At 48.2% G+C, this 27,552-nt stretch overlaps 1 protein-coding gene across 1 annotated transcript in view; it reads right to left on the reverse strand.

Annotated features, from left to right (window-relative positions):
• HPSE2 (heparanase 2 (inactive)) overlaps positions 1 to 27,552 on the reverse strand; it is a 97,608-nt gene that overhangs the window by 29,200 nt on the left and 40,856 nt on the right. The window contains exon 4 of the mRNA XM_035540483.1: positions 186 to 359. Within this exon, the coding sequence (XP_035396376.1) occupies positions 186 to 359 (174 nt within the window). The remainder of the gene's footprint in view (positions 1 to 185; positions 360 to 27,552) is intronic.

Raw genomic sequence — 27,552 nt, forward strand, 5'->3', positions numbered from 1 at the left:
TTCCAGCTGAGGCCCTAACACAAGCCAGGTCTGTCCTAGCACTGCACTGCCTTATAGCGGGGACCTCCAAATCCCTCTGAACCAACTGGCCAAGTGTCCCGGGACCTGCAAACACCCCCTTCCAAAAGGGAACAGGGCTCTGCTGTGGCGTGCTGTGCCCCGGGGCTCCCCGTTCCCACACCCACCGTTGCCCAGCTCCCAGGAGATGTTGTATTTCTTGCTGGCGCTGTACTTCAGCAGGCTGAGTGCGTTGGAGCTGTTCCAGGAGTTGTTGGGATTTCGGCGCAGGGCATTCAGCGCAAAGATCAGGTGAAGGCCAGAGCAGTCAGCAAAGTTATAGAGTTTGTCTAGAGACCTGGCTGGGAAGAAACAAAACACAGCTTGTAGTTCAAAGGAAAGCAAGTTCCGGGGAGGTTCAAATGATCCTGCTGTCCGTCAGGCCTCGGCTTCTGTGTGACTGAGCCAGGGCCAGGTGCCACCCCGTGACTGCAGAAATGCACCTGACCTTTGAGACCGGGGCAGGATTCCCGGCGTGGGCTGAACGACACTTGGATGCCCTTCACCACCGTGTCAGAGCTAGAGGCCACCTTGCCAGAGTCAAGGGACTTCATAACGTCCCTTTTCATCTGCTCCTGGCAAGGGAGGTTCAGCCTCTCCTCTGCTTATCCTGCCTGACACCCCTTTCGGAGCAGACCTCTGCAGTGCCTGGGGAGGACGGGAGGAGACCTGCAGGAGGAACCACCGGCGTGGCAGCCCACTCACAGCCACAGCTCCTACAATCCATGACAGCCTGCACCGCTGGGACACGGCACAGGTGGCACGAGGGACACGATGACAGCCACGAGCTGCCTGCACCAGGCAGGATGAGCACACGCAGCCCTACGTCTGCCTCCAGCCTGTCACCTCTCCTGGCCACCGAGAGCCTCGGCAAACGTGGGGCAGTCCCTGAGGTCTGAGAAGAATGAACTGATTTTTCAAGCGGTGCTTTAGGGGGTTAGGGAAATCAGTTAGCCGAGCGGTTAGTGTTTGATGGATCACAGCAAAGGCATGGGAAGAAGAAAGGAAAAATGTGAAAAATAAATAATCCTCATACAGCTTTTTTTTTTTTTTTTTTTCTAAATGCTACTGGTTGTTTGAGTGAAAAGTAGCTGAGTTAGATTAACCTAATGTATTTATCCCGCTGGCTCAGGCATATTAGCTGGTTTTCTGGATGTTTAGTGGATTAGAGACAGATACAGTTACTTAATACTCATTTACTTCAGACCTCCAGGCAAAAAGCTGTGCTTGAAATGGAATTGCTATGGAGAGGATAAGACAGACACCTCGATGGCAACACAAGGACAGCCAAAAGGTGTCACCTGCAGCTCCCCTGATAAAAAAGAAATCTTTTCACTGTGCAGAACAGCCCGAGTTCTTAAATGCTACAGGAGGAATTTTGTTCATCATTAGGAGTCTCTGCAGAGGACTGGGAATTGATTTTCCATGCACCCACCAGAGGAAACAAGCCGTCTGTTTAACCCAGCGCAGGCCCTGCCACTGTGAAACGATATTTTCCCCATGACACTTGTTTCGTTTCTGCGCGCCTGCACACAGAGATGCCACATGCGTTTCATGCTCTGCCACAACTTTCCAGGCTGGAAACCTCCATGGAGAAGGGCAGAGAGCTGGGGAAACACGCAGCTCTCTCGGGGCTGTTCTCCTAGCACGCACCAACCTGCAGAGCACAGCGAGGCCACGCAGAGCTGGAGACACTGTCAGACACCTCTGAGTCTTATTTGAGCCATCAGGCAGGTCTCAAACCCACTTATCTCCTTTATCCTGGATGGCTGCTGTAGGATGGAGAGGATTGGGAAGCACCAGTCCCTCTGGAGGCTCGGGCAGAGCCTCGATGCCCAGCTGGCACAGGGTGCCCAGCCATTAGGTGGCCCAAGGACCCTTCGGTCCCACCTCGTCTGGCCACCCCGCTCTACATGTCTCCATCACTTTCAGCTGCAGTTAGGTGGGAAGAGCTCCGTCATGGACGGCTAAAGTACAACAAGAAGCATATTTAGTAGACCTTGAGTGATGTCCAGCCCTCCATAAGTACAAACAGGGCCAAAAGAAATGGCTGTAAATATTTTACTGCCATGACTAGGGATGGCCACGTTACTTCTGAGTAATGAGAACACGAAGAATCACAGTATTATTAACAGCTGGCTAAAACTCACTTTGAATTCTGGATAATTGCACCATTTTTTCTTCATCAAACACAGAAAATCTTCCAGGAATTTAACCTTTCCCCAGCTAACAGATCATTAGGCAAGGCTTTCACAAAGCTTTTCAATAGAGAAAGCCATTGTTGTACCAGAATGAATCTTAATAGAGCAGAACTGGATTTATACGACGCTCTCGCTGCCCCTTCTCCCCCTCCGCCTGGTGCACGTGCACACACTCAGAGGGAATAAGGAAAAAAAATTAAAAAGTAAAGAAACCTGTACACAGCAGGATAAGAAAAAGCACTAAAACGTCCAGTTCTGAGTGTGTAGACATGAAAACCAAGGCAGTGGTCCCAGTTAGCCGTCGCGATGCTATACTGAGCAGCACGCAGCAGCTTTCCTCTGGCAGGAGCAAGCAGACAGAGTCTTTGCACCCCATGGCCCTGGCACAAAGGGAATTCAAAAGCTATTTGGGCCTTGCTGACCCTTTGCATCCTTGGTTGCAGAGGTCTGGACACATCTAGAGAGTGAAAGCCGTCATACAAGGCATGGGGCCGGCTGGCAATGAGTGAGGATCTGCTCCCAGTGCTGCCCTCGGCTGAAGCCATGCACAGGAATTGGAGATTCTGGCCGTCTGCCTGGACCTCTCGTCCTGCTCTGAGGGGGACAAAGCAGGAGGTGGTGTCTGTGAGGCCACAAGTGGTGGTGGGGCTCATGGGGCTCATGGGGCAAGTACATCCTATGAAGTCGTCTCCCTTTTCTCTCCTTTTATACTGGGCTAAATTTTAAAGTTCTCTGAAGGATGGATGGCACTTAACTCTGCGGCATGCCAGCACAAAATCTGAGGCATATTAAAACATCTCTGGCAGTTTAAAATAATTGGAAAGCGTTTCCAGTCGCAGTTACTGAATTAAACATTATACTAGAGACTTGATAGAGAACATAGCCTTGACTGCTATTTGGTAAGAGGGACAGTTCAATAATCTCTGGGTTTGAAAGTCTTCCACATTTTTTATTCTGCTTCAGGAATTCTGCTTTGGCAAGGCTCAGCAGAAGTGGAAATTCGTGTGCATGAGAGGGAGGCTGAGACCCGGTGGAGGGGTGGGGGGCACAGCATGGCACAGCATGGCACGGCACGGCATGGCACACCATGGCACGCTGGGAGCTTTCATAACCCTGGGAAGCCAACCAGAGGATGGGGGAGAAGAGCCTGTTCTTGCTCCATCTCACTGCTCACCACGTCTGCCCCATCCCTCCTTCCCCACCGCCTCCCGCAGGCGCAGTGTGTGCCAGTGTCCCGCGCTCCCCGCGTCCTCAGGTTAGCTGAGAAAGCACAGAGGGAGTGCTGAGACCGAGCAAATGCGCAACAGATGAAGCCTTCTGTTTATAAAGCAAAGAAATGCAGTTCTAGGAATAACGATTTCAACTAATCACGGGTAGTGCTCAGCTCCGCATTACCCATAAATTCTGGAAAACGCCTGGAGCATCCCTGCAACTGACTCCTCGTGCCAGCACCGAAGGCAGCAACATCCGCTGCCCCTCCAGCACCCCGCAGGAGATAGCAGAGGGAAGGGTTGGGAAAGACCTGGCAAAGAGCAAACAGAAGCCCATGGAGAGCTTTGCAGGGAGGGGGGCATGAAGGGCAGGACAGAGTGTTCAGACAGGAGATGAGTAAGCTGGGGAGAACGATGAATGGAAAAAGAAAGGTATTCCCACTGACAGAGGAACAAGTGGGCACATGGAAAATTTATTTACAAACAAATTGCCACCATAGCCAGCTGAATCCCATTTGCACTGGCTCTCTCAGGCTGAAAGTCCTCAGAAAGCCATGTGTGTGGCAAGGACTTGATGTTTTCTTAGCAAATAAATATGAATCAGAAGATATGTAACAGGCAATCAGAATAACACCAGCCCCATGGGAGAGGTCTGCAAAACTGGCTTGAAATCTTCCCATGGCTCCCTTCCCCAGGCATGGCAAGGTTTCGGACAGGAAAATCATACCCCCCTGCTCACAATGTGCAAGGTTAGAGCACCAGAGAGCAGCCTTCATCACCACCACTAAATCAGAGGAAAAGCCTCATCCCATTCTGTCCATACACACCATAATATCCAGCTTGATCCACACAATCACAGGAAGATTTTTCTATTCAAGCTGTATACTCAACTATCCTTTCAAAGCTGATGCTTAAAGCAAATTTTAAAGCTTTCGAGGCTACCAAGAAACCCACACAGTTGCTGGAAATTGCATTCTAATGATGACCATCCCAGCTGGGAAGCTGTTTGGTTTTAATTCAGTCTTCTGAAGCGTTTTGCTATGCAGTAAAACCACACGGTGTAAAGATGCTCAAGAATTCCCAGGCAAAATTGCTGGCAGGAGGGAAAAGTTTGCTCGCCTCAGACAGACGGACATTTCACCTGAAATGCTCCCTCTACCTTGCGAAGCTCCTGGTGTCCCCCAGAGAGGACGGAGGTCTGCAGAACCCCCCGCTTGCTCTCATCTCACCACCCAGGCTTCTTCATCACCCTGCTGGTGAGCAAACACAGCAGGCGTGCTGCGCCCAGGGCAGTGGGGAGCGCATCCCAAGGCAAGGTGCAGCGTTGGAGGTCTGCTCTGAGCCACCAGAAGTGCTCTGGCAGAGCCTCACGGTGCTACAGAAAGGGGATCTGCTTTAACCCCATCTGAGGAATACCTGAAAGTTGAAGGGACTGGCTTTAATGCTGCCCGCCAGTAAAGCAATACTGCACGCTGTGTGTTAATGAGAAGCTGGATTTTGCATCCAGCTGGATGACAGATGGGGGATCTGGGGCTATTCCCCTTGGAGTATTGAGGGGGCTTTGTTCCAAGGGAATTGTTGTCATCATCCCTGGTCTTTAAGCAGCTGAACATTGACCCTCGATATTCATTCAAGTCTTTAACTAGATATTTTATTTCGTTGCCAATCCAGAGGTGATTATGCTGACCACGTGAGCTAGGTTTAGTCCATAACAGCACCGTACAGAAATAGCAGTCTGGGGGCTTGGTGTCAATCTCTCGCCAATAAGGAGCTTGGCTGGCAGCCATGGATTGTGGGCTGAGTTCCCAGCTGGCATATAACTTGGAAGACAACCACGAGGTCTGGGTTCAATATCCAATTGCTAAGGAGTCTGGCTGACAGCCTCATTTTGTGGAATGAATCCCGAATTAATATAATGCTTTTGATACCAGACAAGGGGCATGGCCTGCTTCCAAATGCTGTAAGGGCTCAGATAAAAGCCGTAGGCATCGGGTTCAGTGTGTAAATGGTATCGAGGTCGGATAACAGTCAGGATTGGGCTTAATCCTTGGATGGTGAGAAAAAGGAATGAACCCTGAGCTCTGCCTTCATGCGAAAAGGAGCTGAAATGAGCAGAATAGCTCTGTTTTCCATCCTCACACGGTAAAGAGCTCACAGGACAGTAATGGTTTCTAGGAACAAGTGTATACTGACATGGAGCTTCAGAAGAGATGTGGGATCTGGGTTCAATCTCAAAGTGCTGTAAAGCTCAGATAATGGCCAGAGGGGCAATTTCCAAACCCTCTGTTCCAGCCTGGTGCCTGGGCAGGAACCAAGATCACATTACAGCTAGGAAAGCTGTTTTCCTGTGCTGCATAACTTGGAGATTTAAGACATTTTCCCTTTTTGATCAGGATGAAATCCAGCATCTTCAGAATTTTCAGAGAGAATTGGAGGTGGGTAGCAAGAGGGCTGCAGGTTTGAACAGAGCAGAAGACCAGAACAAGAGAAAATGAGGCTGTGGTCATCACCTGCTCACATGCACCACCTCAAATCGCTGAGCTTTAGCCAACTGAAACTGCTCCAGAGAAGACAAGGGCACAGATTTTCAGCATCCCCTGCAGTGCCAGCACTGGGCCCCCCTGGGACTGCTGCAGGAGGCAGCTCATCCCACCAAGAGGCAGCACCAACCTGCCTTGCACTTATTTCTTACACTGCTTGCACAACGGACTGGTGTGAAACACTGTGTGCAATGAGAATTCACTCTCAAGCCTCACTTGTGGAGTTGCTTCCTTATGTAGTTAGGATATTTTGCTTGAGGTCATTCAACTCCATATAAAGGAAAACTAATAAAATTTATGTAAAATATACGAGCACCACTTTGAGTGGGCATTTAAAGCTGGTCTGTTATGCAGGAAGCCCTTCCTTGACAAGCTTTTTACCCAAAGCAATATTGTTCCTGTTAAAAATGTCAAATTTGACACTCCAGTGCAACCTCCTCTTCCTTGAAGAAATTCCTGAAAAATCTAACTCTATTCCCTGGGACTCTCAGCTTGAGCTCCAAAGTCCAAATGGGATGGACCACAGAGGGCTGATCTCTGTGAGCACTGCTATAACAAGCCGGGGTCTGTAAGTCTGACCTCCAGCTACCCAGTATCTTGAGCATCAACCACAGATTTGGGGTAAAGCACCCCAAAACACCCCGTAAGGACAGCAACCGCCCCTTCCTAATGAGCAAGGGAGCAGAAGACAAGTGCTACCAGTGCCACCCCTGCACAGGCGGTATTTTTCTCTTAGCCTGCGTGAAGCTGCCCCGCAGGCGCTGGAGAGCTGTCACAGCCCACGGGGCAAATCCGCCTTCCCCTGGCTTCACCTACGGACACGGGGCGAGCGAAGGCGCCGGTGCTGGGAACACAAGTGCAGATATAACCCAGCTCGGCTGCCAGAACGTTTGCTGACAGAATGACTGTTTTATATGGCTATAAGAGCAGCTATAAGCGCAGCTGTCTGAAAAGCAGCAAAATCTATGATGTGTGTTTCTAAATCCAATGACAGCTGGCAGGGCTGCGCTGCAGCTCATTCCTTCTTTTACACAGTTTAGCTAAAAACACTTCTCCACGATCACCCCAATTTATCAACAAACAGCAGTTTCTGGAACAATTTAAAAGCATTCCCAAATAGGCAAGAAGTGGTCAGCTCCTCAAGCACTCAGTGATCCGTGAGCTCCCAAATAGGCAGGCAGCTGGGGGTGGATGGGGAGGGCTGACGGGAGGAGCGAGTGCGCTCCCTGCCACCTTGCGGGGAGGACAGGGCTGTAGGTGACACGGGGGGGATCAGTGGGGACTTCGAGGTAGCTGGGAAACTGCAGGGAATTACCCATAGTGGGGAGGATGGTGGGTTATATGGCTTAAAGCTGTTCTCAAGTGCAGACAAGAGCCATTTCTGCGCTGCCAGGGAGGAGGGGTGACACGGCCACTGTCCCTGTGTGGTGTGGACAAGACACAGGGACAAGCATTGTGCCTGTCCCCATGCTCACCTCCTCCTGCTGTGATGCTGGGTATTGAAACCACCATGGGGACCCATTTCCCTGCACAAAGCTGCTCAGCCAAGGTGCACCTACATCATCATCCCGAGGTGCCATCATTGCAAGGCTGAGGTTTTCTTTACAAATATTTTTTCTTGACAGTGCCTTAAGTGCTATCACTGTATCAAGAGGATGGATGTTTTCAGCACTTTCTTCTAAAAACTGAGCTGCAGCATGGGCTGATCAACATCCCAGGCACACTTGATCCCAGGTATCAAGTGTGTTTTTAACGTTCATTTAATCCCAGCAAAATGCCTAACCTGGGCAAGCTGTGCATCCAGACCACGCATTCCTGTAAACCAGGGTGGCAGCTCCAATATAATGCTCTTGCTTCGCTGCCTGATACGCTGTCATGTGGCAGATGCACAGCTCGCTTCGGAATAGCCTCATGCAGGGACGTGAGCCAGATCCACCCAGCAGCATCCGCGGAGCTGCCACGGCGCAGCGCCGCACACAGCTCCCTACATCCCATCCTGCGGCCGGGGTGAGTGGGACTCGACAGCCACATTAGGAAGCTTTAGCTACCACATCGGGAACAAATTCAAACCGAGGATTTCAGTGTTGCCAAGTCCCGACATGGAAAAATCATGAGTCAAATTCCCCCAAATCATGGGACTGGCTCGAGCACCCTGCTTTGAACAGAATTTTCACTGCCTGCTGTTTTCTAAAATTTTGGGAGCGTTGTAGGACATCCTTAAGCTCTTCTACCACCAGGAGGGCTAAAACCTGGCTTGGTTCCTTTTTTTTCTTGTAAATTGTGTTGTTTTACAGGTTGCTTGGGCTGGCCGTGCATCCCCGTGGGCTGCCTCGATGGCAGGGGCAGGCAGCGAGCAGAGATGCTCCGCCCTTCGTAAGGGAGCTGCGTCTGCCAAGCTCCCCTCACCATCCCCACGTATGCAGGGGGGAAAACCAGAATTCAGAAAAACCAGGTTGTTTCACACTTTATGAGCCTGAATCTCCATTTCCTATTGTGCACAGAGCCTCAGGCATGAGGCACCTCTGCAAACGGCCGGTCCCGGTCCTGGCCTGTCTCCTGCCTGAAGACCCCCTTCTTGCCATCCCATCCACCTTCCCCAGCCGCTCCAGCCCAGCGGAGCAGCTGATTTCCCCGGGAGGAAGAGGGAGTGACTGGGGCTCTTCACACACTTTGTGAGCTGGGCATCTGGTATTTTTCAAAACTCTAAAACATTTTAACTGAAAACTGTCCTGAAAAAAAACACCACAAAAAAACACCACACCACCCCACCAAAAAACAACGCATAAAACCGGAAATGTTTCAATCTGAAATCCTTAATTAAAACCACACTCTTTAGTACATAAAGAAGGAAGTTAAAAAAGAAATGTACTTTTGCACATTACAGACAGCATTATAATAAACACAAAGCGCTGCCAAGAAAGAGGCATTTTCAAGGCTAAAGTAGATGCCTCCAGCTGCACTAAAATACTGTCAGAGGGCTTGTCCACATTACGAAGTGTCATTGTATTTGAACACGATAGCGAACAACCAAGCTGGATGGATGGGGAAGACAGCAATTATTGGCGCGGGCCGCCAGCGCTGCGGCGAGGACCATAACCCACTGGGGTCTGTGAACTCCTCTGCCTTCCCACAGATCCCAGACCCCGGTCTTAATCTGTAAAATATTTGAAGGAACTGGCCCCGGCTCTTCCTGCTCCTCCGCTCCGCTCCGCGGCTGGGCTCAGCAGATACGGCTCAGCTGGAGGGACCCGGCTTGGCAGGAGCTCTCCCCAGCTGATCTTTGGGGAATCTTGTACCAGAGCACACAGGGTGGAGCCTGAACCCGATTTTTGAGGCACAGACAGAAGGCCGGAAAAGACCGGTGTCACGAGCCTGACGCCCTGCTCGAGGCAGCCCGGGGAGCATGCAAGTAGTGCAGAAGTCAAACCCGGTGCTTCAGCAGGACAGAACTGAGCTTTCATAGAAGTATCCATTATGGGCTTGAAATCTGTTCTAGGGAAATCAGCTGATCCCCATAAACACGTTGCAATTATTACTTAATGTCCATGATCAAAATAAGCACCTGGCTTCTAGTCCAGACTTACCTGTCTTGATCCTAGTGACTGGATCTTGCTATATGTACCACTGCCAGCTAGGATTTAGTTTGTTTCGGATAGCTCAACTTTAAGAGCAAGCCACACCTAATTATATTTCCATTAAGCAGTACCTTTTGCAGCTCTTCTGTATCTTCACAGTACAGCAAGCTCTCCAAACTTCCAGCCAGTTCTGTGGCTATTTGCTGTTCTACAAGTCCTACCAAGTTATGTCAACAAACCTCCACTGCGCTTGACATCTAGGATTGCATGAAACAATATTGACGTGCTTAGGAAGGACAGAGAGAGGATGCTGCAAAAAGTAGTGTCTGTGTGAGGAGCGAGAGGGCACCGAGGCGATGCCCTCCAACCCAGCAGGACTGGAAACTAGGTCTGAGGGGAGCCACTCACAAAAGCTGCTGGGTGCCCTAAAACCAAGGCTTGGGGGTACAGGTAGGGGGAAAGGGAAATTGCAATCGGATCAGAGAGTGAGTGAGAATACCAGGACAGCCTTTTGATCACAGTTTATGTCTATACATAAAAACCAGGAGAACAGGGAATAAACAGGAAGGCTTCAAAGCCCTCATATACAACTACGACATTTAGCCTCACCCATACTACATGGAAACACATTGAAGGGCAATATTGGTATAAGAAGATATAACTTGCAGGGGAAACAGAAGAACAGAACAGGAGGTTGTTGGGTGGTTTTTTTTTCATTTGTTTTTGTTTGGTTTGGTTTTTGTTTGTTTGTTTTGTGTGTGTATGAAGAATACATTGGGCTTCAAGCAGAGGTGAGAAGCAAACTCTTTGCATGTCCCCAGGAACAGAGAGGCAGACAGAAAGTTGATTAATAGTCCAAAACTGGAAGCAAATTTGAGTGAAAGTGCCTACAAAACCACAAAGTTCTGCAATTTAAGACAGTGAAGGAACAAGAAGAATGGATTAAAGATAATGTATTAAAAAAAAAAACAAAACACAAAAACAAAATCAACAAATTTGAACAAATTCAGGGCACAGGTCAAGAGGATCTCTGGGGAAGGGAGTTTAAGACAGCATTTCCCAACCAGTGAGACATGGAGAGGCAACAGCTGTGCTCTGGGTCCAGGGGAGAGAGCAGCACAAAGAGCAGCAAGAAAATACCCTGGAAATATAAATAAGAGGAAGAAACAGGAAAATATCAACCCATAACTCAATGCAAAATAGTAAACAATGTATTGACATATAGAAAGATCTTTGCTTTGCTTTTCATAGAAAAAAATAACTGTGACATGGTTGTTAATCACTTTAATTTTAATTGTGAAACAGAAGCAGATCTGAAGAGGAAAGGAACAGATGAAATACGATTTAGGAAACCTAAACCACGAAGTGTTCAGTTATCACTATAAAGTCTGTGGGAGATTGTTTTGCCAAACACAGAAGTTTCGTATTTATTCAATACAAACTTTTTCTGCATTTTCACTGAGAATTTTGCCATTATCAGCATTCCCTCTTGCAATAAATGCTGCCCTTCTTAGCCCTTTACTGAAATGGCTTTACTCCTGATATGCTTGCAGTTTACTGATTGCTTTACTCCTTTGGACACAGATGCATTCCCTGATACCCTCTGCTTCCTCTCGCCGGTTGCCAGCGTTACAGGGGAAATGCATCTCTTCCAGCTTTACTGCAGTGGATATGTCATCAGCCAAGCTGCTTCTCTTCACCCTTTTAAGGTGAGCAGGGAAGAACAGGCATGACTCCTGCTGAAGCAAGCACCCAAAGTGTCTTGGGTGAACTCTGTTGGGGTCCATGTCTCTCCATCTCCCTGGAGGGCAAGCCAAAGCCAGCCAGCCCTGAAGATCAATGCTACAAAGACATGGACTTGGATGGGCTGAATGCTACATTTCACAACAGCCACCGCTGCCAGCACCACTCCTCTGCATTAGTTAGCACATCCCCAGTCTCTGTGGAGATGGAGAGGGGTGCTTGTGCAGCCTGCCAGGACGGTAGCTCCAGACACCATCCATTAATTGTATAAGCATCATGGCTAGAGGTGGCTGTCAAAAACCCAGGGAGCCACGCAGGAAGAACAGGCAGAGGGGAGCACAGCTCACCCATGAAACCTGGGGCTCAGCTGAACACACAGCAAAAGGCTCTGCCACGAGTTACTGCAATCAATGAATGGATTTAGATGTCAGAACTTATGTTAGCTCTTTTCCAGAGAGACCCTCTGCACGTTTCCTACTACGCCTGTGTACCCAACTGCCGAGTGACCTACAGCACTGCCCTCCCTCCTCCTCCTCCTCTCTTACTACTGCAACACAAATCCTCCAACTGAAAATACATCATATTCTGGAGCTAGAGTCATATTAAAATTGAGTATATGAGGTGCTGGATTAAGCTAATGGTATCATTGGCTTGCCTTCTGGGAGAGGGATCTGAGATTTTTGCAATGTACTTGTCAGATTTTTAAACTTTCTCAACTAAACAAATAACCACCGCTAAGCCTCTGAAAGGGATTCTGCCCCCAGCCAGATGAGAAGGCATTTAGAGACAATTCTTGGGGATAAAGGTTGATCTAAAGAAGCAAAATTTCTCAGGGTTTAAGTGTAACTATGTCACTGGTTAAGTAAACCGTTATCTTTCTGAATATTGCATAATCTCTGTTGAAAAAATAAATACATGGAAAATAATAAAATCAACTTATTAAACTATATTCCCTAAAATTGCATGGCAATCTCTAATTGAGTAACTCCACCTGAGAACCACATCCTCTCCAATCACATATGGGATATGCCCACTGGCTCTCACCTTGGTTAAATGGGAACCATGTGGACAGCATTACGAGAGGGAAGTGCAAGAAAAGGTGAGCCCAGCGAAAGGCAGACGAATGCACCATGGCATGCCGAGGAAGATTAAAGGGAGACAAAAAAGGAGGGCTGAAAACTTTTGACAGGAGAGAATGGGAAATTTTCCGTATCTGAGAAATGCTACAATCTTTCTCTGAGTGGAAAGGAAGGTGTTGGAAATTGGAAAAAAAGACTAGGGCTTGTCCTGGGAGGCAATGCTTCAAAAGCACTTATTTTTCAGCTTAGCAATGACCTTGCTCCATTTATTGCTGAGGTCTGTGGATGTTGGAAGCCTGAACCTGCAAAATGAGGCTGGCTGTGCATTATTGTACAGCTGATAAACGTTACACTTTCAGAATTGGAACATATATTTATGCTCACAGCACTCAGAAATGACTCAACAGATTCTCACTCAGATTTCAGGTCATCTCCTCAAGCCCTCAGTCTGAAACTTTAGCATAAGGAATTCCCATTTAAACAGAGATTATAGGATAAAACCATAAACACTCAAAACAGTTTTGCAATTGCCAACCTGGGTTTCAACATGCTCTTGTGCTATATTGGCACCAAGGGGACAAAAAAGGTGAGCAGACAGAAACCAGGAGGTGAGGCCAGGCACCAGGACCACCTCCTGGAAAGAAACTGGAGGGTGCAAGGATGAGGGCAGCAGTGGCCACAAACTTGGCAGCCCCAGCCTCTTCCCAGCAGCACTGACCCCCAGGCCAAGCACCATCAAGAGCTGGTGGTGGAGCACTGCTGAGCAAAAAAGCTCTGGCCACAAAGTGGTTGAGGAAGGGATGTGAAATATTTCGTGTGCACATGCACACAAACAGGTAACAACATTTTTAGCCTTTTTGGCCATCCAATCAAGAAGTCTCAAGTTCAGCGCTTGTGTTAGAAGAGAAGATGGCAGCGGGGATGAGGGCTTTATCAAGCTGATGCTTCAGGTCCTTGTTAATCATGATGTTTTTCTGGTGAGCTTCATTGGCACTCCAGCACACACAAGTCCCGACACAACAAATGCAACACAAGCCTGTAACTATCAGAGGGGCCTGGAAAGCCTCATTAGCTCTCTGATGGCCCCTCACCCTAGTGCAATCTAATCACCAAAAGGTCTGAGCAGAAGGGAAACCCAGTCCCTGCAGTGCCCTGGAGGAGTTTTGGCAGTGCTATTGATAGCCATGCTGCAGGAGGGCATTGCCTGGGGCAGTGCACTGAGAGCTGGTTTCTAATCGGCGCGTTTCCTGCATACCCCATTCCTTGGCACAAGAGGTGCTGCAAGTCCTATCACTGATGATTTCCCACTTCTTGAAGGATGGAGATCTGCAAAATTTCCTTAGCCTCTAATGGCTCCTTCCCAAGGACAGACTCGCTAGGAGGTGCAAGCTATTGGCAGCTCGAGGGCCCAGAGGAGCTGTTGACCGTGTTTAGGCCACAATCCAGAGGACTTGATTTCATCCAGCGTAAGTGGAGCTGTTTTATTTATTCTAGTGGTCTGATGGCAAGGAGGAGTACTCCCTGGCTGCCCACAACAGCCACAGCCCTGTTCTAGACACGGGACCCAACACACGGCCCTGCCCCAGCAGTGCTGCTCATGTGGGCCTGGTGCCCATCCTCACGTGCCACCTGGAGGTGAGGTTTTGGCAGGCCCATGCTGCCTCTCCAACCCCTTTTTCTGCCTTGAGAAACATTTGTTCTTCTCTTAGACTTTGTTGCCTGGCCCTATCAGATAAGCCCCTGTGGTTGCTCAACAGTAACAGCTCCATGTCATGCCAGAGGACCATTTGAGGCCTCTCCTATCTCCAGCAATGGCCAAGAGCAGATGCATGAGAAGAGCATGAGAGGTGCAACCATGCCACGACACCTCCCAGGGTATGCTCCCAGCATCTGGGAACCATGGTGTGGGGACATCCTTAGCCAGAGGCACAGTCTAGATGTTTATGAGACTCTTCAGGGATTTCTTTTTCAGCACCTTGTTCCAGGAGTCTCTGAAACGTTGTAAACTTTTAGCCATCTCGCAGCCTAGTTGCTGGTGGTGTGAAAACCCCTTCTTCACAAGGCCAGGGTGGCCTCCATGGCCTTCACCAGGAGAGAGACCAGGAGGCACTTTCCTTCCACATCTCCACCACAGGCAGAGGGCCCGGTGTGCCTCCTCTGTTAGGGAAAGTAAGGGTTTGAGAAGCAGCAAGTGGGCAGAGAAAATGGGAGAGCATGAGAGGCACCCGTCACGGAGATGTAATCTCCTGGTGGCAGCTCTGCCACCGAGGTGCAGGGCAGAGCACTGCTGCAGGGAAGCACTCAGCATCGCAGGATATCCGGATCCCTACTTCCCAAATAAAAACAATAGCAACAGCAAGGAAACAACAGCAGCCCCAGCACTTCATATGCAACACAAGCATGACGAAACTCAGCTCGGAGTAACCTGCTGTCCCATCTAAAAGTCTGAGAGCAAGATGTCCTAGTTCACACAAAATAGCAAGTGTGCTGAGCCCTCAGAACAAACCCACGCCAAATTATAAATAAAGATCCAAGAAGACTTGACACAAATACTGAGGCAATGACTAGAGAAATGACTTATGAAGTGCACACTGAATGCCTGCAGGGCTGACCAAATGGAGGAGAAGCTTTTAAGAACTGCAGGAGCTTTCCAGAGGAACAGAATCTAAGGAGTGCCAATTTGTGTCAAAGATTTTCCATCTGCACATAAATAAATAAATAAGGAAGATGGAAGCAGACGAGGAGAAGCCTGTATTGTCCATCACAGAGCCCTATGTGGGTGTAGCTCCTCCAGTGCAGAGCCTGTGCTGGACTCCAGCGAGACTGAAGCATTGCAGATGGCCTATGGTAGACATCTGTATGGAGCTGAGTTATATGTTATAGGTCTAATTCTGCCTCCAAAATTAATACCATGTTCTCTACGTGTCTGAATTACTCTCTGGACCCGCACAGCATTCACCTGCTGGAGAGGGAGCAACACCATCCCTCTGAGGGATGGGAGACCAGCGAGAACAAAGGGGCAAGAAAAGAAGACGCAAGACAATAAGTAGAGGGGACAAAGAAAACATCAATCGGCCAAGCCATGGTGTCTTGGGTCCACGGCTGTTAATCACAGCTTCTTGGCATAGGGACACTAGCCTTAACATCCATGGGGTGGTCAGCACGCCTGCAAGGGAATGGAGAGATGGATGGCAGGCAAAGAGGGGCGAAGGCACGCTGGAGAGCGCGGGAGGGAAAAACATTTTGGGGTTTATTTTTCACACAAGATTCACAACATTCCTCAGAAAATTTAATTTTGTCGTCCTGTTCTTGTTTGCTAACCAGAACCAATTTAATTTTAAAACAACACGCAGAGCCAACGGGGGGAAAACATTTTGCAATGGCTCTTCGCTCCCACTTGGAACAGCCAGAACAACTTAACTCGTTCGGCTCCCACAGCCGCCACACCAGCCAGCCTGTGGGCCCGCCGGCACGGGAGGGAATCGGGGACTCGCCGGCGCCGGCAAACGATATGAGGCGAATGGCTTTTTTAGAGCAACTTGACAAATCCCACCCCGCGCATCTGCAGAGGCTTGAGGCCGAGGCAGAGGAGAGCAATCTGTCGTGTGCAGCCTCTTCCTCTCGCCGCGGGGCTGCCCCCAGCTCCCCGGCCGACAGCTCGCTCCGTGGTTTGGGGGGAAAAATGGTTTGTTACCGCACTTAACAAAGAGCAGAGAGCTCCTATTCCTCTTCCGCTACCAAGAACATGCACGTTTCTCGTATCAGCATGCGAGTCTTCTGTGGTTTTATGCCTTGTTGTGACAGTTTGGTAAACAAGCTGATAAAATCAAGCACTTTTCAAAGGCAAGGTTAACACACTCATGTGCAACCTGGCTTGTCAGAGAACACCAGAAACTCCAAACACATTGCTTCTGCTTACCATCTGCATGAGCTTATTCAGACTAAAATAACAAAGTGTGTTTCCTGATCTCCATCAACGTAAATAGAGCCATTAAGCTGCAAGGGTGTTTACATTCTAGAAAATAGTCATTGCATTCATCCTGATTGCTCCCCATCCCGCAGCCGCAGCTCTGCTGCAGCCCCACACCAAGCATGGCTGGTGCCAGCCCCACCAGCCACCAGTTAGCACTGGGCACCGGGACCCACGACATCTGTGCCTCAAAGCCAACACGAAACCTTTCACAAATATTATATGTTGCTGTCCAAATTTGGTTTTATGACTAAAAACAAGGAGGCACTTGAAGGATCCAGCTCTCCTCGTAATATCTGGCAGGCAGAAGTAGGAACATTCACATTTTTAAATGGAGCTCTTCTGGTAGGTAAAACTGTAAATGTTAGAGCAGCCCTGGAGCTTCCAGGCAGCATGCTTACAATATCCCCGTCCTCAGCATCACACACACCCTGACACTACAAAACAAGTGTGTAGAGGTGGCACAGCCCGCATCCCAGGGGATGTGCATCCTGGAAGGGGAGGGGACCAGACCATCTGCTGAGCATCGCATCTCCAAGCACCGGAGCCAAACGCCACGCTCTTTTTTGGCTGAGGCAGTGCATCTGCTCACTGAGAAGGGCTGGGAGTGATGTGCCCCAGCCCGTGTGGAGGTCCTGGCCCGGGGTGGTAGGACACTGGCAAGGTTGTGTTCCCATGTCCCCACAGCATGCACAGTGCTGGACGCTCGCCCCTGCCGCTCGCCTCCTCGCAGCCCCCATAGGTGTTCCTTTAATTGCCGAGACCATTGTTTTCTCTTGGCCTAGCTTCACCTGCAGAATTTTAGAAGAATGAGAATTCCACATTTGGAAATAATAACAAAAGGATAAAACCGGGCAAATAATCGTGCAGGCCAGGTCACACATTCCCGTTTTATTAGACTCAAACCCTCCTGAAAGAATTTCCTTGAATCTGCGTGTACTAGCTAAGCGCAAATATTTTCTAAAGGACATTCTGTTTCACAAAATGGAGGGGCTCCATTGCTGTAGGAGTTACATCATAAATTATCCATTATAAGTTCAGCAAGCTTTGTCTTTGCGCTGTGTAGCATAACAGCCCTGGACCTGCCCTCTCTTTCCTGCTTGGCAAGCCAACCCCACAGTTTCACGGTCCCATCAACAACGTTCCCCATCACAAGGCCAGAAAGCTCCGTCTGTCTGTATCGCTGCTCTTCACAGCTTTTGTCTTTGTCTCAGTCCCAGCTGAAAATATCCCTTCCCTCCTTTGCATATGGCTCTTCCCTACCCTCTCCCTCTGCTAGCAATTAACTCTGGAGCATTCAGGAAACAGAACGAAAGACAAGGTGGAAGGCAAAGTTGTTTTGTTCCCCACCATGCTGACAGGGACAGCTCTGCTCAGCCTAGCTTCATGCCCACAGGCAGCCTTCAGCAAAAAGCCCGCACAACGCAAATACGGGTGAGAAAGAAGCGAGTATGAGAGCATTTACTTCAGCTGCTGATGTTCTGCCAACCACGTCATACGCAACCGTTTAACAACAAGGCTCGTGAAAAACAGCACATGAATAGCTGCTTTTACCTTGAATTTCAAGGCATTCTAGCTATGCAAGTGCTGTTTTTAAGAGCAGAACAAATATGTTTTTTCATTTGTACGTGAGCAACGGTGAGATGGGACAGCACACACTGCAGGAGTGCCATCACCCTCAGCACAGCCAAATGTCCAAGGGAAACGTCCTGCTGTGCCCAGAGCAGCTCATCCCACATCAGGAACCATCTTGGGTCCAGAGCTATGCACCCGCTGGGAGAGAGGCTTTCATCACAGCCTGTAATTAAGGGGAAATGTTAATGTTACATGTTAACTTGGACCATGAGCTATCCTGGGAGTTCAGAGAATTTAAAAAATGCAAGTATTTTGATAAAGCTGATCAGTTCGCATACCAACTTTAATTCCAAATAAATCAGGGAGGTTTGACTTTTTTTATGCTGAGATACTACTGTAGAAACAGAAAGCACCTCAGCAAATCTCGGATATGCTATAGGCAGGCACAACGTGTGAGCACTCAGCACCTTGCATCTTTCCTTCTGCATCTAAACTGGTTAAAGAATTACTCAACAGTTTGCATAATACACCCTAAATATCCTTACAACCCCACAGATTCACTTTGGGGGGGCATTGAGTAAAAAAGGATGCCTGTGGCCTGACTGTGTATTATAATCACATCCAGCCCTCTTCATCTGAGGTGTATGTATCAAATATCTGTCCAAACAGGAAGGACGCACACACGGGATAGTCAGAACAGCCGAAGCTCATGCACTTGAGAAGGAAAACATTTCTCAGTTGTGCGTGGGTTGGCTCTGAGCATCAGGAAATGCACGGGAGACGATGCCCAGTGGTGGGGCGGTCTCATCCACGGGACGCGCTTAGGCACACTGGGATGGGGTTACTGGGAAAGGGACATTTTGAGGACAGGACTGGGCAGGAGACCACCCCTGCCCAGGGTCAGGTCCTGCTCAGAAGCCACCCAGCCCAGCTGCGAGAGGTGAAAGTGGCAGCCTCGGTCCGTTCTCAAGCGCGTGGCAATGCTTCATTGTCAAAAAGATGGTGCTGGCCAGAAATGTTACTACATTATTCAGCATTAAGAAACATTTTCCACTTAAGAACAGACACAAGTTTCAAGCCAGTGCAAAAGCACCCTTTCAATCAGTAGTAACAATGGCATCATTCAGTTCTGCTGATGCTTCAGCTGAGATCGGTACTTCTGCCTGTATGGTTTTAATAAAAGCAGCCAAATAATCCAGGGATGGGCTCTCTAGAAAGCCCTACGGAGGGTTTGTGTACTCCAAACTGGAGCACAGCATTCATGGCAGTTAAGGTGGTACTCGTGAGAACACAGCCCCCTGGGATAAAGATGTTCCCAGCACAAGCTGAGGCAGTGCAGAACTGTATGCAGACAAGCCCCAAGAGAGAGGGAAGAGAATTATGGAGTGTTGAGCTAATTAAGTTCACAGCCTTAATTATTGGAGCACTACAGCTGATAATGCAAAACCAGCCTTGTAAACAAGCTTCTATTTTCAGCCACTCATGCCAACAACTTTCTTCTGAAAGCATCTGCTGCCGCATTCAGACTTGTCCCATCCCAGGGGCACGTTCTGGAGAGTGTAAAAAGGCGTTCTGAAGTGCTGCAGTGTCAGGTAATTAAAGCAAAAGGCATCTTGACAATTCCCACTTTTAAACAAATAATGAAAACATGATGGAGCATTTCAAACTCATCTGTGGGGTTGGATCACGCATGGCTTAAGTGCTGGTTGCAAAAAAAAAAAAAAAAAAGAACATGGGAATTCAGTTTTATATATGACTTCCAAACTCATAACCTTTAGCTTCTCTTCAGAGCATCCTCTCCCGAGCTGGGAGGAACGAGAGGCAGGGTCGCACGCAGCCCCTCCGCCTGCCTCGGGAGAGCACAGATGGAGTCGCAGCCTCACACCTTAAGTGGCCTCATCCTTCCGGCCATGCGAAAACTTCTGAGAGGCTCTGAAGCCGGAGGAACCATCGCCTCACCTTGTCTGACCTCTTGTACATCACACGCTATAGTATTTCACCCACTTATCCATGTGCTGAGCCAAATAACGCAAATTTGGCTGAAGAGTGTTTTCTATAAAAGCATCCAGACTGAATGTGAAGCATTACAAGACGAAGAAGAGAAGCCACCTTTTTTGTCCTCTGCCCCCCTCATCTCCCTTCCTTAGGTAGTTTATGCAGACAGTTAAATATTTGTGTCCCATTTCTAATTGGAATTCTTTGGTTGGCTTCCAGCCCCTGGTTCTTGCTCTGCCTCTAGCCAATAGATTAACAGACTCTGCAGTAAATTATGAGTGTTTTTTTTTTTCCCAAGAACACACAAATCAAGTAACTTTTTGGTCTTCTTTTTGATACACCAAGCTGCCTGAGTTTGTGAAGGTGCTCCCTCCACACAGCAAGTCAGTCTCTCTCCACCCCACGGAGCACCCTCTGCCTGCACACATCCAGGTGAAATAGCAAACTGCTCGCCCTTAGTAGATACATGCCTCAGCTGGTGCATGGGGAGGGAGAAATGAATGGGGACAGCAGCCTGGAGACGGCACCAAACTGTCCTGCAGAGTGCTGAGGTTTCCATGTCAGCAACATCTAAAACACCATTCCTGTTCACGTGAATGCTTCACACGTCAATGCACAGAAATTAATCCTTGAACGAATCAATGCTTACGAAGGCCAGAAGAGGTCATCACATCATCTAGGTTACCTTGTGCATAGCCAGAGCCAGGTACCTCCCAGAGACACCTTCATCAAACTCAGTAGAATAAGAAAATCTACTTTTTTTTTTTTTTTTTAAATGTAAAACATGTACACCAGGTTTCCTATCCATTTATGATGCTACTGCCCACTCAATGAAGGGTTGAGTGTTTCCTGGTATAGGATTTAGGCAGTGATGTGAGGGTTTGGGAGCTGGGGCGGCTGGAACAAACAGACTGTCGTGAGCTGTCAACATGTGAACAAAGCCATCAACTATGTGATGAGATTCCTGGGTGTTAAAATACATTTCACAATTCCCACAGCACATGGTGATTTATAATTCACCCAATTATCCATGTCTCTTTGTGGTGTACAGCAGAAATGTTAATGAGGGAATCAGAGCAGACTGAAATGACCAGCTCTCCATCATGGTCATATGTGCTGTAATGACAAGAAGCACATTATGATATTCCAGTGGCCATTCAAGGGAAGCAGGGCTGGGAAAATGGGGGAAAGAGGTTAGAAAAGGACCAGATCACCTATTGCTGCTGTGAGTAGCAGTCTGAAGAACAGGGGAAACCAAGACACACCACTTCAGTCCTGGGAGAGCAGCAGTGGCTGATGAGCCAGCCTTACAGCCCCCCGGTATCATGGCCTTGAGGGCAAACCAGACCTTTAAATGACAATGCATTTCACCACTTCTTACCTTTGCCCTACCACTGTAAATGCATGGGGTCAGGCAGGTTAATGAAATAATGTGCCGCTTAAGCCCTGCCTGGTGATAAGCCTGACCCCACGGCTCCCCACCACTCACCACACCCGTCCCACATCCCTCGAAGAAGTTGTGTGGAGGGGCTGCAAGCCCGCTGCTGTGTCCTCACTGCACAGAAGTGGGGGTCCCCTCCCAGGCCAGGACATGCCCCAGAGTGCTATCGCGTTATCGGTTCTGTGTATCTTCTGTTTCACAGCACTTTCCAACTTAACTCTGGCCAATCCACCACTTAATTGCAAGGACTTAGTCATTGAGTGAGTGACTAGAATTGGCAGGTTATGGGAAAAATCTTTTCTGGAAAAGGTTTTTCTCAGCTGCTTGATAAAAACCATGATAGCAGGGCTATCATGGCTAAGATGCAGGGGTCACCAGGAGCTTGCTGCTGTCAAACTTTCACAGGCTCTCTTGGACCTCCAAAAGAAGCCACTCAAGAAACAGGGGCAAAATCAGAGTAATCGAGCTGCGCGCCTTCCTCTTGTCAAAGCAGAGGTCAAACACCATGCAATAAAAAAATAAAAATAAAAATACAGAGCTTCTTTTGTACGCCTCTTATACAGACAGGGTGTAAGGGCCAGGGATGGAGAAGCCCTCACGGTCCCTGACACAGCTCTTCCTCGGCACTGCAGGGAGGTGCCAGGGACACACAGATGTGATTGTAAAATCAGGAGTGGTGGCAGGGACGGGCCAATTATTTTAATTTCTAGGTTTTTTTAATTTTTAATTTCTAGCTTGACTTTTAATTAAAAAGGCAGTGAAATTAATACAGCCAAAGTGGATAGGGCATCCTCCTCTACATTGCTTCAGTAAACACTTCCTTCTGACACCAGGAGGCACCAGCACCCTGAGAGGGATGGAATTCTTGTGGGTGATGCTCCTGGCTAATTTCTAGGTATGGATGCATGCACTTTTTCCAGCTGAGCAAGCACCACTTCCCCCTAAGTGTGAGACTTGTATTTGCACACAGCCTTCCCTATCCCTTCATCTTATCGCAGGCTTTCTGGTGTATGACTATCTGTACCAGCCATCATTTTTTCCCCTCCGCATTCCTACCCAAGACTTGCACCTGTCTGTCACCCATCAGGAGTTATTTACAGTAAAACCTTGCTTTTTCTCCCCAGAATGTGACAACCCCCCTGCGTGTGCATCATTACCCAGCAGAACTGCAGCAGCACGCATGTGCCCAAGCAGCCACTAGCTGTTACTGCAACCACCAGCCCGAGGTGTCCCCTTCCCATCATCATTATCCCTAGACATTGCCACACTTGAATTGCAACAGGGAGACAGGCTCCTTTGTATATGATGCTCGGCTTATTTCTGAGCATATAAAATCTCCTGTCTGTGGTTAGTTACGCACCAAGGCACCCAAATGCTGAGCAAGCAAGCAGCCTGCATGTCTGACGTGATGAGATGCACCACGGCAGCTACATCCCCACTGAGCACTCAGTGTATTTGGGTGTTTGTCTGTACTTGCAACAAGCCAAAATGAGGACACACCGCAACACCTGGCATTATTCTCTCCCTCCTCTCTTCCATCACACTGTGCATCCAGTGAGGTAAACCCCTGAGAGGGACAGGAAACAACAGGAGTCCAAGGCACAACCTTAGCACTGGCTGTATTTAAATTTTTGTTCAGAAACTCCTCCATCAGTGGGAATCGGGCTCCTTTGGTGCCCAAGGAGGGAGCTACAAGAGAGCAGGGTTTCTGTATCAACAGCTGGCAGTCGGAACAGCACATCCCCAAATGGCACCGAATTAGTGCCAGAGGTGCTTGTCCCTTGGGAAGCCGCTCCAAGGAACCCACACCATGCACAGCCCCTGCCAAGGGGGGTCCCTGAGCCTTGCACACAGGCAGGAGGCAGCACTGATGTTAGAGCATGCCAAAGCACACAGTGCTGCGCTGAGCCTACAGAAAGCCACCAGAGTGGATCTGCCCCGCAAGGTCCCAGTCAAGTGTTTCTGCAAAGCATAAACCCCTTAAACCTCATGTTTCTGGAACTTAAATCTGCCATTTTAAAGCGGCTTAAACGTGATGTGAACACTAATAAAAACACCATCCACCAGCTCTGCTGCTGCAAAGCAGCTGGGCTTTGAAGTTGGATAATTCACTTAGCAGGAGCTCAGCCTCGCACTGCTCGCGAACAAGGACAGAGGGACTACAGGAGCATCGCTAACAGCTAGATCTAGCTGGAAGAACTACCAGGTTGTTTCTATTTACTGCTCAGGGTACTAACAAGTCCAAAAAGGAGAAAAGCACATGTACTTCCCTTCTACAAAGGCAATGTGAGCAGCCCAAACGCACGAGGTAACTCACACACGAGCCTCTTAAAGCAGCGCTTGTAACCAGTTCTGGGTTCTGGGACACGGTTGCCCCAAGGGAACAAGTGGCTAGGTGACACACAGCCCCTCTGCGGGATTCACGCTCTCGGGGGCTCACTGAGGCTAAAGCTTTTATTGCATTTTTACTTTGTTTCAGGGCTGGATAATTTTATGGCCATTAATAGCACTTAGAGCTAAGTAAGATATGCCTATGAAAAGGTAATCGAATGTCATGCATGAATCCAGAAACCAGCAGTGGTTCGTTCAGAGAGGTCTGAGCAAATGGCAAAATAATTATCTTTGCAAGGAAAGAGGAGATGTACTTATATGTTAGCAATTAGCAATACGCACTTACACATTAGCAGCTATACACGGGCAAATTAAGCAAGGTGCTTGGAGCCATGGGCACGGCTGGCTCGAGGCGGGTACATCAGCATCTGCCAGGGCAGGGCACCCTGCCTAGCTGACGGGTGGCACAGGAGGGGATGGATGTGACCCAGGCTAGGTATTGCCACTGTGGCAATGGGGACTTTGCTACACTGACGGAGCAGAGGATTAAACTCTGATTAAGTCAGAATGAGATGTGCTGTCTGCCTGCCCTGCAATGGGGTCAGTGGGGCGCTGCAGGGAGCGCAGCCGAGCACCTCCTGCTCACGCGTTATCGGTGTAACTGATGTCCACTACAAGGTTTTTTTCCGGAGAGGTTTCCTGAAAGGTTAATTAGTGTCAGACAGCATCAGAGAAACACGTGGCTGGTCTGTCCCGCTGAACAGAAGTAATGACTGAAGGTTTGTTTGTGAAGTGACCTGCATGTACTGGTGCCGCACTAAATCATCCTCGCCATCAGTTTCTAGTGTGGAGAAAGCAGGCTGCGGCTACAGGAGGGAGGTTTTGTACAGCCAGGATGCATGCCTGCACCCAGCTTGGTGACACCGGTCTCTTTAATAGCACGTTCTCCTGTACTGCATGGGCCCCTCAAGCGCCCCGTGATGAGGATGGAAGTAAAAGAGATGGGACAGCATTCATCAGAAAAGATATCTGAATAGATGCTCTTTGATCACAGGGAAGGAAAGGCAGGTTGTGACATTATGTGGAAAATGAACCCCTGAGAACCACCTCATTGCAGGGTGAGGAGCAGGCTTTTTTCCCCAGGCAATGCTCCACACAGACTGCCTAAAAAAAATAGCCACAGAAAAAGCATAGACTCCAGCAAATTAAATGTAAAAGCATAATAAAGCAAGTCAAAAAGATTTTAAGAAACAACTTACTAAAGCCTTAAAAACTAATAAAAGCTTTTTTTCAAGCACATCAAAAGGAGGAAGCCTGCCAGAGAGTCTGTAGAGCCAGTAGATGGCTGAGGCAAAAAGATAAGGCTACAGCAAAAAGCTAAATTAATTCTTGGCATGTGTGTGAAGGAGCTTAAAAAGGTTCCCACAGCAGAGCCTTTCTCTCCGTGGGATGAGCCAGAGGAATGTCTCCAGCCGCAGCACCAGCAGAGGTGCAGGGGCTTGCAGAGCTGGGCAGGGAAATCACAAAGCAGAAATTTTAACTCACACCCATGTGAGCTTCCCCCTTGCTCATCCCCTTTGTAATTAAACCGAGGAGCTCATTACTAGAGGTGCACTGTGGGTGCCACAAGGCTGGCTGAACTCCCCGAGCTCTGAGATGAAGGCATGGGAAGAAATGCCCCATCAGCAATTAGCACCGAGCTGGAGGTGCTGTGCTGGCGTTTCTGCACGCCTCCTGTTCGGCTTTCCATCAGAGGTGAGAGGGGCAGGAGACCCCTCAAAGGGAGGGAGAAGCAGCCCCAGAAGGAGGGGAGGCTGTAGGTGAATGTCAAAATGAGCCTCACCAACACACCGGCTGTCACTTTGACTTTATTTTAATTATTTTATTTTATTATTATTTTGTTTTATTTTATTAATTTATTTTAATTTTATTTTATTTTACTGAGAAAAGACCCCAGTAAAGTTCCCAAACCAGCAGAGGTGGGGAGATGGTGCAGTGAAGCAGGCCGGTCTTGGAGGGGTTCAGAAGTATTTTCTGGGGGTGCTAGAGGTCAGGGACTGCGCCTGCAACCACCCTGGACATCCTCGGCCAGAACACTTGAGCCACCAGCAGAGGGGAGATGTGTTGGTTCCAGTCCCTGGCTGCTTCCAGCATAAACTTTATGTGATTTGCTATTAAGCATATTCTGTCATCACCACTCACAGGGCTCTGCAGCCCAGCCATAGTACTGCAGATGATGAAATGAGGACCAGGGTACACATCCCCAGCAACACTTACTTGGCTTCGCAGGGTACCTCCCAGGAGAGCCTGCTGCAATGCTGTCTGTGACAGAGCTGTATTATTAAAGTTAATATTGTTTTTGTGGGAAAATTGCAAATATGGGAGCGGTAGAAAATTGGGGGGGTTGGAGGTGGAAGTGTGTAGGCTATAGAAAGGTGTTGTTGTATAACTGGACTTTTTGTACACTCACGGTCATTAGAGAATAAGGAAAAAGTACCCAGCTATAGCTGGTTCTTTAGAATGTTTCCACTGCTGAGCCAACGTGTCAAAGACCCCACAAGTGGCTGTGTGCAGAGCTGGGCTGGCAGGGACAGGGGCAGTACCCCACGGTTTGGCAGCCCAGCTCTGGGTGCCTCCAGCACACGGCTTCGGGACAGGGGCAAGGAAAATAATAAAATACCTCCACAAATGAAGTGAAATACTGATTTTTAGTAAAGCATCTTCATTGGCTGCTGAGGACTCAGCGAGCACTGGTGCATGGGGAGAGCTGCCTGGCTGCATCCGCTCGTCGCCCGCTTGCCCTTCCTTGACCTGGTGGTTGAAATTTTCTCTGTATGAACCCAAATCCTACCTTCAACCCCCTGGAAAATTTCAATATTCCACACAAAAGACAGCGTATAGATTATACATTCATATATTTAGCTTAAAAAAAAAAAAGTCAAGTCTCGCTTACTCTTTTTCACTTAGACCTCCTTGGGGCAGGAAACGAGGGCTTTCAATTTGGCTCTGACAAGGGGAAATTTGCAGACGAATGGAAGATGGCTTTGCTCCTAGAAAAGCTGGCATAACTACTCCACAGTGAGACACCAAAGAACTTCAAGCTATTCAATTTATTCTAGTGACAGATAGTGCGTCAATCACTGCTTAACCACCGGAATATGTTAAAAAGATTTTTTTTTTTAATTATAAGTTACACTTTAATTTATCAAAGCCAGGGCAATTTTTAGACACAGAGAATGAAGCAAGACAAATGTATGTACTAGAAATAAGCCTCCTTTTTATACATACATACACTGAAGGCAGTTAATCATTGGAACAATTTATCTACACTGTGGAGGATTCTCCATCACATGTTATCTTTTTAAGGCAAGAATAGAAAGTTTTAATAAAATCTGCTCTGGTTCACCAGGAGTTGGGAGTTTTAAGTAGGAATTTCTGAATAAGAATTTTTGTTCGATGTTATTATGCAAGACAGACAAGATTTTTGTGTTAGTGCCTCCTGACCCTAAAAGCCAAGAATGACTATAATGAGAGAGGTTTCCCATTAAAGGAGATATTAAGGGAGTTAAATTATATTTCTTTGAACTATTCTGAAAATTTTTGCTTTGATGTAGATATTCTTATTCAGTCAGTGTTTATTTAGATATCAAAAGGTACTGAAACTAATCACAGGAGTTTTTCTTAATGTATATTCAATATAGCACAATAGACTTAGTGGAGGATGTAAAATATCTGAAGTATATTAGGAGTTTAAAAGCTTGTAAAACTATGGATTACTAACCCAGTGCTATGAATGCATTTGGGGATTTGATGTGATGTTGCAGGATATTAGTT

Source organism: Cygnus atratus, chromosome 7, assembly GCF_013377495.2.
Source record: "Cygnus atratus isolate AKBS03 ecotype Queensland, Australia chromosome 7, CAtr_DNAZoo_HiC_assembly, whole genome shotgun sequence".
NCBI lineage: Eukaryota > Metazoa > Chordata > Aves > Anseriformes > Anatidae > Cygnus > Cygnus atratus.